Source organism: Humulus lupulus, chromosome 7 (assembly GCF_963169125.1).
Source record: "Humulus lupulus chromosome 7, drHumLupu1.1, whole genome shotgun sequence".
Classification (NCBI taxonomy): Eukaryota; Viridiplantae; Streptophyta; class Magnoliopsida; order Rosales; family Cannabaceae; genus Humulus; species Humulus lupulus.
In genome coordinates this window covers 188,907,551-188,919,899 of record NC_084799.1, presented here as the reverse complement: position 1 = coordinate 188,919,899, position 12,349 = coordinate 188,907,551, and the positions used below count along the sequence as shown (strand labels likewise).

General features: G+C 33.8%; 1 protein-coding gene across 1 annotated transcript; it reads right to left on the bottom strand.

The window, feature by feature from the left end:
• Window positions 1-3,896: 3,896 nt before the first annotated feature.
• On the bottom strand, window positions 3,897-10,014 carry LOC133790044 (guanosine nucleotide diphosphate dissociation inhibitor At5g09550). Its single transcript, XM_062227644.1, has 13 exons — window positions 9,828-10,014; window positions 9,234-9,296; window positions 9,003-9,086; window positions 8,754-8,861; window positions 8,502-8,674; window positions 7,994-8,105; window positions 7,799-7,879; window positions 7,662-7,724; window positions 6,899-7,000; window positions 6,650-6,774; window positions 6,046-6,256; window positions 4,777-4,851; window positions 3,897-4,197 (listed from the first exon to the last, which is right to left on the bottom strand). The coding sequence occupies exons 1-13, from the start codon at window positions 9,912-9,914 to the stop codon at window positions 4,144-4,146; spliced, it is 1,338 nt and encodes a 445-aa protein (XP_062083628.1). The 5' UTR covers window positions 9,915-10,014; the 3' UTR covers window positions 3,897-4,143.
• Window positions 10,015-12,349: the final 2,335 nt, after the last annotated feature.

Here is a 12,349-nt window from a genome sequence, read left to right as displayed (position 1 = left end):
TTGTACATCCCATCGAAAATAAATCAACAATATCACACCAAGTATGAGAAACCAGCTAGGTGTTCCCATGACTCACCTCAACAAACATCATTGGAATAAAAATGAGATATGGGAAATGCAGACATTAAGATAATCTCGAGATTCTAGGTGGGAAAATGGTGGAGTAGTCCTCACCAAGTGTACAATACTCTGTGAGGTTCATATTCCAATCGACGAGGTTCAAACCTATATACTCAGCGAGGCACAATAGTTGTTGTGGCATCGCAGAAAAAGGCAAAGACCCCCGAGTTGGACAAGGCCCCAAATTGGTTGAGGCTCGAAGTAGGCAGGACAAAAAATGGGCGAGGCTCATTTTACCAATAGGAAAACAACCTCACCTCACCCAAACCAGACTACTCCTTGCCAGTACTACCTCACTGAAGTTAAAATTACCCCCACTTGGCGACTTATAATGACAATGCACCCAAGATCCTCGCCAAAGCCACAAACGAGATACCACCTTGCCAAAGCGAGGCTTTTAATAACCCATATTTTTTAGGCCTTTGGTAGTCTTACCTCACCATTTCCAATGATGAAATCAACACCTAGCCTAAATTAAGCCTATTCTCGGCGAGGCCATCACCCAAAAACCCCAACTCTCATCTTCTTCAAAATTAGCACACCCAATGGCCTATACACTGAACCCATCAATTTCTAAGGCCAACTAATTGGGGAAGCACAGTTCAATGTTGACTAAGCCACCCACCCAAATGGCCACAAGTATAATGGCCAAATCCTCTATGAAAACTACTACAAGGCATAAATGAAATGAGCCTCATTGTAACTACAAGCTACAAGGCTTCCACGAGGCACTCTCAAAGTAAAAGGAACCTGGAAGGTTGGGCCAAAAATGGAAAAGTACTCCATAAAACCTTATCGAGTCTCCTAAAAGGCGAGGCCCATTGTTTGGCAAGACCAACATTCTACTCGGAGAGAGCCTCCACCTTCCACTCAGTGAGGCCCTCTAAACGTTGGGGTTGAAGTTCAAAAAAACGAGGCCATTTACATACACCTACCTAGTGAGGTGATACTCTCCCTTTAACTGGGCAAGTATTTCCACCTCCCACTCGGCAAATTGCACACGCCTCTAACTAAGCAAGGTCGAATAATGGATGGAGTATGACTTGACAAGGTGATTCAAGGTTACTGTATAACCATCCCTGAAGGCCTTAACTATTTGGCAAACCCCCCTATAATGAATCCAAAATTGTTTCATGCAAAGCTTCTGTGGAAGATACCTTCATCCTCCACACTTTTGGTAAAGTAGCACTTACCCAAGACCCAACTGCTTTTACCTTGAGATTGGCAAGCATAGTTATCCACACATCCTATTGATTGGTGAACCCAATTCCCAGTCTAAATGATCCAAAGGTTAAACCCAAAAGATTCAACAAAATCCCTAAATCGGCATTGAGGTCAAAATATCCCAATTTTTTTTTTAAGTGTCGATTTTTGGGGGAGGGCCAAAAAATTTCTAAGTGTCAATCTTGGGGAAGGTCCCAAGAATTTCCAAGTGCCAATTTTTGGGGGAGGTCCAAAAAAATTATAAGTATCCACTACTAGGTGAGGGTTATTTTAAGTCAGTCTTATGCTTACATGAATCTTAACTTGGGGGCAAATGTAATACCCAATTTTGGCTCAATGACATTGCATATAACGTGGCAAGCGAGGTTACAAACATATACAATACAGAACAAACTAAGGTGGGAACCGGGGGAGGTGCCTCTCCCAAGAATTTTTTGGACCTCGCTAAGGCACCTCACCTACTTTGCTCAAGCTGACCCTCACGAAGCTGAAACTCATCAGATGGGAATCATCACCAACTTGAAGTGTTAGTAGGGTTGCCACTTTAAGTACACTTAGCCGAAATAGACGTAAACAAACTCCATTACTCCATTTGGTGGGTACAAAGATCTAAAGCATTTTCGAGAATTTGTTGGAATGGGATACCACTTTCCATCGTCATTTCCACTTATATTTTCAACTATAAATACCACAATGTAAACGAGAAAAGTGTTGGAGTCTATTCACCCTGCCAAGAACAATTGTTTCACTTCATTATATTTTTAACCACCTCAAGAACAAAAATCGTATTGTGTAACCGTGCTTGTTGGTTCAAAGTTCGTACATTAATAAAAATGACTCAATGAACATAGGTTATAATTTTTGGGTCGAACCACTATAAATCATCTCTTTATTTTCACTATTTTAAGAAATTATTATACATTATTCTCACATTAAATACTTGAGTCCACTCTCACAAATATATAAGTAGATTATTAACCCATGCTATTTTTGTTGCTGAGGGTTTATTTATTTATATCTCTGAAAAATAATTTCATTATATTAAATCAACATTAACCCAATGGCCAATGCAACATCATAAGATAAAGAATGAAAATCATCCCTAAAACCAAATTTTTCTACATTGGTATAAAATCTCCTTTTTATGCTAGGTAAGTTTTAATAAAGAGAATTTTACAATTATATACCTAGAATCTGAAGTATTTACAAAAATACTTTCAACCAAATTATTTACACAAATATCGATTCCACGCCAGCATAGCATACCAGATTTTGAAATTTTTTTGGGAAATCCCGGTTTCCGTATTTTTTTTCTGGGTTGTAAAAGGTTACATTTTGGTTGCTTACAATACCGATAAGATACCAATTGGTAACTTTTTTTTTTATTAAAAGTTTTATTTTTAGATCATATTATTTCATTATCTTTTGGTTATCTCCAAAACTCACTTATAGACATCTTAATATATCAATTAGTTATTTTTATGTTATATTATGGTATTTTATTATTTAAGATACATTTTGGTAACCTTCAAGATTATTTCAGAAACTAATGAGTTGACATATAGTATAATAAGTTACTATATAGTTTATTAATGAAAATTAATTTAGTATACTACACGGTAACTTTTAGTAGACTTTTTTAGTCACTCATGTAATTTACATGTCTTATTATTTAAGATATTTTTGCATTAACTTCAAGTCTATTTTAGAAATTAATAAGTTATCATATAGTATAAAAAATTACTCCTATATTTCCAAGTTATAATGAATATAGCTTATTAGAAAATGATATTATTTAGTATACTGCATAGTTACTTTTATAAGCTACATTTCTATTGCTTTTAAAATCGTTTAAGATACCAATTGGTTATTTTTTGATATATAACTAAATTTTTTAGTATGTCACAAATTTAAAGTAACCAACAAGCTTAGTGAGTTACCGAAAAAATTATTCTTATGTTCTATTTAAAAATTACCAAATAATTTCTTAAAGAATCTATTTTAAAAAAGTTACTTGAAATGTTTCTAAAACAACTTTAAAATTGTTTAGAACACCATATGGTATCTTTTACATGTAAAATAAGAACATAAATTTTGTTTAAGTTTAAAGTTTAGTTACTGTTTTGTTAACAAAATATAAAAAATAAATTAAAATGTTGCCTTTTATACTGGTCATTTTCTCTGGCAACGGTAAAAAACATATGCTACACACATCAAAATGATAAATTTGAAGAGTAAGTCATGATGGTACTATTCTTGGGCCCAACCGACTAGCGGTGTGACCTGAAACAATTTTTGAAGTTAAAAAGAAAAAAGAGAAATAAAGAAACCATAAAAAAAAAAGGTGAAAATGGTACAGTGCTCAAAATTGAGAAAGGAGAGAAAACAAACTATATTTATGTACGGTGTAAAACAAAAGTACAATTGTAAATATAATTGTCCACGTAATTATTGTAAATATTTTAATTAATGCGGTACACGTGTAAAAATTCCCTTAAGAAATTCATTAATTTATCCTCCCATTGTTAAGTGGAGTGTTTGTGATTATTTAAAATCAATTATTTAATGAATATAAAGATCCACACAAATGAATAGAAAGATAATAAGCCTGATTCCGTATCCGTAGACAGGAAGTCCCTCGTCGTACAAAACAAAAAAGTAAAATCCTATCTTCGCACTAATCTATGAGTGTAAAGATCATTTTATTCCAATTTTAGAAAGAAAAAAAAATGGATCAATGAAATAAATAGAAAGAAATTGAGACTTTTCTCAATTAATAAAATATTAGCAAATGTCCAATTATTCTTCAGCAGCAGCACTTGCAGCACTTAAATCCACAGATAGATCAAGCTCCTGATTCATCAAATGAAGACAAAAATTAAGAATGATCTAGGAAACTCAAAATAAACAAGAAAAAAAAACATAAATGATTTGACATCGAGCAAGCCATTATTATTATTTCCAATCCAAGTAGGACAACAACATTAAAAAAATATTAGTACTTAAACTTTGGACATCATAATGAGTATCATTTTCAGTATGAAAGATAGCTAACCAAAACATGTATGAAACAATCGATTAGTAAATTCAAATGTTATACAGTAACCCTATCCAAATCTTCTTTTTCCTCATAGAATTATTCTCTTCTTTCTATTTCTTACCATTAGTAAGTGTCATTGTTATATTTGATAAGTTATGCAAAATCTAAGTTTGCTATTGAATCTCCAGGGTTATACGGTTATGGCTACATATATCCATGTTGATTGCAAATTAAATATTCTAGTTACCAGATAGAAACGTGAGTCTATCTTTGTTTAGTTAATATTCCATGATTGCAGATTTAATTTCTTGCATGTAAAATTTTCTCTATTGTCATTTTTTTTACTTCCTTTTATCAACAAAATAGAATAATATTGGGTACTAAAAGATTACCTTTCCAGTAATCTTGCTGTAGATGGCAAGAACATCTTTTACTGTGGACTCGAAGTGCGTAGTTGCATCATAGCTCTGGAAGAATTCGACCATTCAATTAGTTAAACAGTTTGAGCTACTTAAATATAGGGAGCTCAAGTGTTGGGAACAACCATAATTAAATAAGTTACCACAAACAAGGTGCAGAAAAATGAGATACCAAATAATCAATCTAAGGAGGAACAAAAAGGATTTTCTTAAAAGGCACTTCTCAAGCATGACTGTGTGACAACAATGCTTAATATAGTCTCATATTTGCAAGAGCAGCACAACAACACATGAACAATAGAAGAGAAAATTACTTCTATTAATAAATGATATTTTTATATCAAGACCTATTAAATGTGAAACAAGTCTCACATGTAAAATATATAGGAACAACAATATTCTTATAAAGGAAATGATTATTCCACTTAACACTAATTGATTTTAAGATGGAACTTCAATCCTAGTCCTAGCGGTCTTTCCCCCCTCAAATAGCAGTTTCGACTTCCGCTGTACTCTACTCTTAACCTCAGTTTGGGACCTTTCCAATATAGGTCGATTCATATTGGATTCTATGACCTGTTTCAAATGGCGTGTACACCCACAAATTTCCCAACCAACCTTGTGATGTCCTATAATCCCACAAATTTCTTGAGTCGGCCTTGTGACATTCTATCAAATATTCACGTTTGGTCAAGTTGTATCTAACGTCATTTATAATGTCCACACTTTCAGGCCCAAACGTGAGCGGCATATTAAATGTGAAAAAAGTATCACATGGAAAATATATAAGAACAACAATATTTTTATAAAGGAAATGTTTACTCCACTTAACACCAATTGATTTTAAGATCTCAATCATAGTCCTAGTGGCCTTTCCCTTCTCAAATTGTAATAAGACCCAAAATTTACAAAAGGAAAATAACACTTCAAATAAAACACTTACAACTTTAGTCTATTAGAAATTAGACTTAACACTTACTCTCTCAAAGAAGGCTAATAAAGAAACTATATCTTAATACCCTTTGTTTTATTCTTTGCACCATTTTTTTTCTTCTTCAGATAATATTACAATGAAACTACCTAGTGCTATTTATAGTAGTAAATGAACTTGCTACTGAGGTGTTGATCTTCAATAGAGCAAACAAACTATATATCTAACCACTCGATCTAAGTCTAACCCTCTTGCAAAATAAAAGTTAAGTGTTGGGAAGAAAAGAAGAGTATATATCCAAGTCCACTTACAGTTGATATGAAGCAGTTGTCAGCTTCAGGATTGTTAGTGGGTTTGAATCTGTCGTAGGTGTAATAAAATATCTCATCCACAGGTCCAAGTAGGTCAACCCCGGGTTTCAATTCTACTTCTGGGTTGTCAGTCTCTGCCTCGGTCGAAACAAAAGCAATGTATTTCCCTTTTGCAGCCACATTGTGAGTATAAGAGCAACAGAATAGGTACCTGCACCATAACCAAATTAAAAAAGAAAGAGCACACATTGATATATAATGGTGAAAAGGTAGAGTTCACAAAAGACCACCTAACATGCTCAAGACTCAAATTATCACCTTTGACAAAACTTCCTCGCTATAAAATATCTTTTTATGAAAGCAAGACTTACACATGTGAAAGTCTATAACCTATGAATTAAAATTTATAACTAACAAATTTCCTTTCTAATAGCAGTAATGCTTTAGACACAGAATCTAAACCAACAAATTAGAAGGGTTCAGTTCAGAAAACACGCCACAATGCAACTGTTTGACTCTACTAGCATATGAAGAAGGGTTATTAGTGCATTATGCACTGTTAGAGAGGAAACATAAACAATCAAGAAAAGAATAGTTGACATACATATCGGATTTACGACCGAGTTGCTTCTGAGGCAGAATAACCTGGGCAGAGTGAGAATCCATGGTATCTGGAATAGGATGGCTCATTATACATACAGCACGAGCAACTTTTCCAACCTTCACAACCTGTTGAATATATACAAGAGTTCTTAAGGATATAATTTTTGGTATTATGCAGATGAAGATTGATGTTCCTACTGGTTCAACAGTATGTTTATCACTTATATATGATCAGTACACAAGTTGATACCTTATCAGGTAGATATGATGGATCACACACGACTTTATTGCATTTAGCTGTTTCTCCCTCTGAGGTGACTCCGATTGCTTTCCCATCACTATCAAACTCTACCTAAATACAAAACATAAATTGTCAAAACCAGGCAAAGAGCTGGCACCATCACTGGAGTGAAGCAAGACTATGACACTGAGCACCTCCATTAAAGCACTAAGAAGACCTTTTTAATAGTGTTGCAATATTGTAATTAAGGTACCCAACACGATACAGCAAATGGTTATTGGTGCAATTTAATATTCGGTCCTACATATTCAAATTTAAAAGAGTGTTGCTAGCGTTACCCTATAATATTTATTAAATTAAAATGTGTGGGACCCAATATTGGATTACACCAATAGCGGTATGTCACCTCCTTGTAATGTTGGACACCATTGGTGTCCCTTAGCGATACCCAATTTAAAATAAAATATATGAGATTCGATATTAAACTGCACCAATAATCATATGTTGCATCACGTGGTGTTGGCACCATATGGTATCCTATAGCAATATTTATTTTGATAAGAATAATGCTATAAGGTAAATTAAAGTATCCAACACCACATCACATATAAATTTATGTGTAGTTGAATTTAAAACCGAAACCTATAATTTAATAAGTAATGTTGGGCACCATCAACCATACATAACATGCTATGTCACGTAATGTCAAACGCCTTAAAATGTTTTATAGCAACTCTTTAATAAATACTGGAAACATGATAGACTTTATTACCTTGCATTCTGGCTTGTTGAGCATGTAAGTTCCACCATAAACTGCACTTAAACGAGCAAATGCCTGCCAATGGCAGTGACAGGTTATCAACTAAGTTTAGCTCTATAAGTACACAGTATATTAAGATGGAAACGAACCTGAGGCAACTCTCCCAATCCATACACTGGATATATATAAGGAGACCCTCCTTGAAATCGTGCCAGAGACTCTGCATAGAGCTTTACAGAAGAAAGTATAATGTATACTATAAGATCATTAATCATCATTATTGGATTATTCTGAACTTAACTGCTTAGATTGGTTGTATGAGAAAGAACAAAGTTAAAAAGCACCTTCATTTTCTGTACGAATTCCATGGCTGGCTCATCTAAATAAGAATCATCAATATGAAGAGCCAAGGCATGACCAATGAAGTCTATTGTATCATCTTCCAATCCATACTTCCTAAAGCAACATGGAAAGAATTCACAAAACTAGTATAGTTAAATATCTTAAGGTGCCTAGCAATGAACACTACATGACATAATGTGTGGTTGAATTTAAAATCAGATTCCACTAATTATAATTTAGTAAATAGCACACCACCAACCCACGTAACATATCACTTCATGTGGGGTGTTAGGTACCTTGTAGCAACACTCAACAGATTCCATAAATGGAATATTATTACATGAAAAAGCATCTTATAATTAAACATGCATGAGTGCAGGCTGATGGTAAAAGTGAGCAGACTATAGTAGGTCATTGTCATGAAAGACATGATAGTTCATAAAATAAAAAATAGTTATGCATGTATTGAATCATATATAACTAATAATGCAAAAGGGTAAAGAAGTATACATGATAAGCTCTCTAGCAGTAACTTTGTTCAAATCTAGCCCTTCATGGGATTTTGGGTCATTTTCTTCATAGTCTTGAACATAAATGAAGAACTTTCTTGCTCGGCGTTTCTCAAACAGTCCCATTAATAGAGATTTCAGAGCTTCCACATCAGTGGCTGGAACTTTATATATCTAATAAAACAAAATTTACAGTTACTTTTACTGTTTTCACTAATAGATCTTAAAGTTCATATTTTAAAATACTATATACCTTTCCTTTGTTGTAGACAAAGCTACCATCCACAGCCTTGAAGTTTAAGTACTTGGTGACATTTGTGTGGATGAGAACACGAACCAGAGCACCATTTGCCATCATGAACTAGATAAAGAAAATAGAATAGAAGGATGAGCTTTCTACCATAGTCATATCTGTCTTGTATCTTGTTATATGCGTTAATTAATAAAATCATAATAACCAATCTTATTAATTTTTTATTTGATGAAGTTGAAATATACATACCTTGGGTATCATATCAACATTATACTCCTTGCTCGAGCCTAGATGTTCTGCAATTGTACCATTGCCCTTGAAACGCTTCCATAGCTGTACAAAACCAAGCTAAAACTTTTAGAAAATTGGGGAAAAGAACATATGTATAAATTTTTAAGATACAATTATGGGGACTCCTTGCCACTCACACACTTTGAATATATACATATATATATATATATGTTTATGAGAAAAAGTAACCTGAGTAAGATTGAGTGAGGTAGACTCCCCTCCATAATAGTCATTTCTGTCCATATGCAATACCTGTTCCCATGAAATACAAGGTGAAAACTAGTGACCCAAAATACCAATTTAGAAAAGTATGTTAAAGTTTACTTCTAAATAATAATAATCAAAATATGCTATAAGTCTATGCCACTACATCACATTTCAAACTTTAATAATATAAATATATATATATATATATACGTATGCTACTTAAGTAGTTTCAAATTTTTAAATGATGTGGTAACAGAAAAATTGGACAATTGATTTGATCCTGTAATTACAATTTGTAACAAAATGCATGCTCAAAAACTCATTGTAGATTAAAAAAGAAATAATGGTTGAAATGAACTCTTTTTCAATGTTTACATGGTTTAGACATTTTAGTAACTATCCTAATTTGTAACCAAGAATCAAAATGGATCAATTCAGTGAGAGAAAGCTGACATAAATTAATGGATTCAATATAAAATTGTTGAAAGTACTATAAACACGCAAATAGAATGATCAAATCAAGTAATCAACAAAAGAAACTAACTAATCAATAGAAATTTAGATCCGATACAGTACTTTGAGACCATGAACAGAGAGAAGGCCACTGAGGATGCATTCTTTGAGACCAGTTCCGAGAACGATAACGTCGTAGTGTTCATCCATGGCGAAACGAGAGAGAGAGAGATTAGTATACAATGATATTAGCTATGGGGAGATGAAGAAGAAGAAAAGGTCCTTATTGAGAACCAATTGACGGGACTCACGCAGAGATGTACATTTCCTCCGAGTAGTGATTATTACTCCTCGCTTTATTTCTACGTACGGAACTTCACGTTGCTTAAAGCGCGTCTTTTCCACATTCTACGCTGCGATTTAGCCTTCATTCCCGTTTTCATTTTATTTTTTTGGGGTTGCATTGCACTTTCTACGCGCGTGTTCTGCACTCTTTCACTATATATATATATTTTTTTTTTTGAAGTCGACATTTTCAATTTTAAAACTACATTTCAGACATTAAAAAAGAAAAAAGTTACCCGTTGATCATAATTTCGTGATGCCGGATCTATAAATCATACTGTTGAACCTTATAATTATTTTATCTTTGATATGATTTTAAGGATCAATTCCCTTGAGTAGTTTAGAAAGAAAAAAAAAAATAGAACTATTAAGGGTGATCTATTTTATTTTATTTTTCCGAAAAGACCGAACTTGTTTAATTATGTGTAATTTTTTTTACCAAAATATAATTTCACAAAGTTTTTAATATTTATTTAATTTTTTCTCAAAAATATTATTATCGTATAAAATAATAATATACTAATTTATATAGTATAAAATACTAAAAGTATACTGTCTATTGTCAAAAAATCAAAAATCAAAAGTATAATGAAACTACTATCAATAGATCCCATTTATGAGAATTTTTAATAAGAAAAAAAGATACAAATTCTTTTTTGATCAAAAGGAAAATTTTATTGATCAACTAACATGATACAACTAACAAAGCCTGGTAAAACCACCTCAAAAGACTAACAAGTTACAAATCATTGACAAATTTTATCATTTGTCTTTCTCTAATAGTACAATGACGACCTATTAAGTTTTACACTCTAGCTTTAACTGAAAACCTGATCAAGTTATCAATCTTATACATAGGCAAACAACTCTTCTCAACCCAGCACCGGTTTCGATTCAGCCAGATGAGGTACACAGTAGCTGCATTAGCCACCATCGAACACCAACCTGTACGAGGCAAGGACAACCATTGAATCCAAGTAGCATACTGAACTGGCCAGGAAGCCCCCCGCAACCACCCTTGAACAGATTGCAAAACTTTTCTAGAGAAAGCACACTCAAAAAAGAGATGAGAATGACTTTCATCTTCTTGATAACAAACCGGGCAACTTAAAGAGTTGAGAGGAACATGACAGTGATGAAGCCAATCCCTTGTGAGGAGTTTCTGGTTCACAGCAAGCCAAAGGATAAAATTGTGCTTAGGAACTGAGAGCCTACACCAAACAACCTTCTCATAATGCACCAAAATGCCAGGAAACACAATAGAATAAAGCTTTCCCAGCTGAAGCTTTCCATTCCCAACAGCAGCCTCCAAATCAGCTCTACACAACATGACAGAATTTGATGATTTTCCTCCAATACCAGCTGGTATCTTGCTTTAACAGATAATCCCATATTGAAACTCCTTTTAAGTAAATACAATTAACCCATTTAACCCAAAGCAAGTCCTGCTTGGAGGAAACAACCCAGATGAATTTAGCCAACATAATTTTATTCCAAGAAGAACTCTCCCTGAAACCCAATCCACCAAAACATTTTAGCTGACAGACATGCTCCCAAGAGATAAGATGAAGCTTGCTTCTGTTAACCTTCTCACCCCAAAGAAAGTTCCTACAAAGACAATCTATAGCTCTGATTACACTCTGAGGTAACAGAAAAATATTCATCCAATATGACCAAATCCCCAATAAAACAGAGTGAACTAACTGGACCCGACCAGCATAAGATAAATGGCGACTAACCCAACCATTCAGTTGAATTCTCATTTTCTTAAGGATAACATCACAGTCAATAGCCCTCCATTTAGTAGGTCTCAACGGGACACCCAAATATTTCAAAGGGAATTGCCCTTCAAGCAAATTAGAACACTGCAGAAGAGGAACTTTATCCCCGGTAGTAAGCCCTCCAATATATATTCTAGATTTGCTGTGATTAATAGAGAGGCCCGAGGTCTTCGTGAAATCAATAAACACTTTCTAAATTATCATGACTGACCTCGAGTTGGCTTTGCAAAACAAGAGGAGATCATCAACAAAACAAAGACTAACAAGCTTTAAAGACTTACATAAAGGATGAAACCTGAAATCTTTCTCCATAGTAGCCTTTAATAGCAAAAGAGTAAGATAATCTATCACCATAACAAACAATAAAGGCGATATTGGGTCTCCTTGTCTAAGACCTTTAGCTCCTTGAAAATGACCTTGAATACTACCATTCATCATTAAAGAATAGGATGACCCCCTAAGGCAAACCATGACCCACCTAATAAATCTCATCGGAAAACAAAAAGCCTGAAGGAGGTT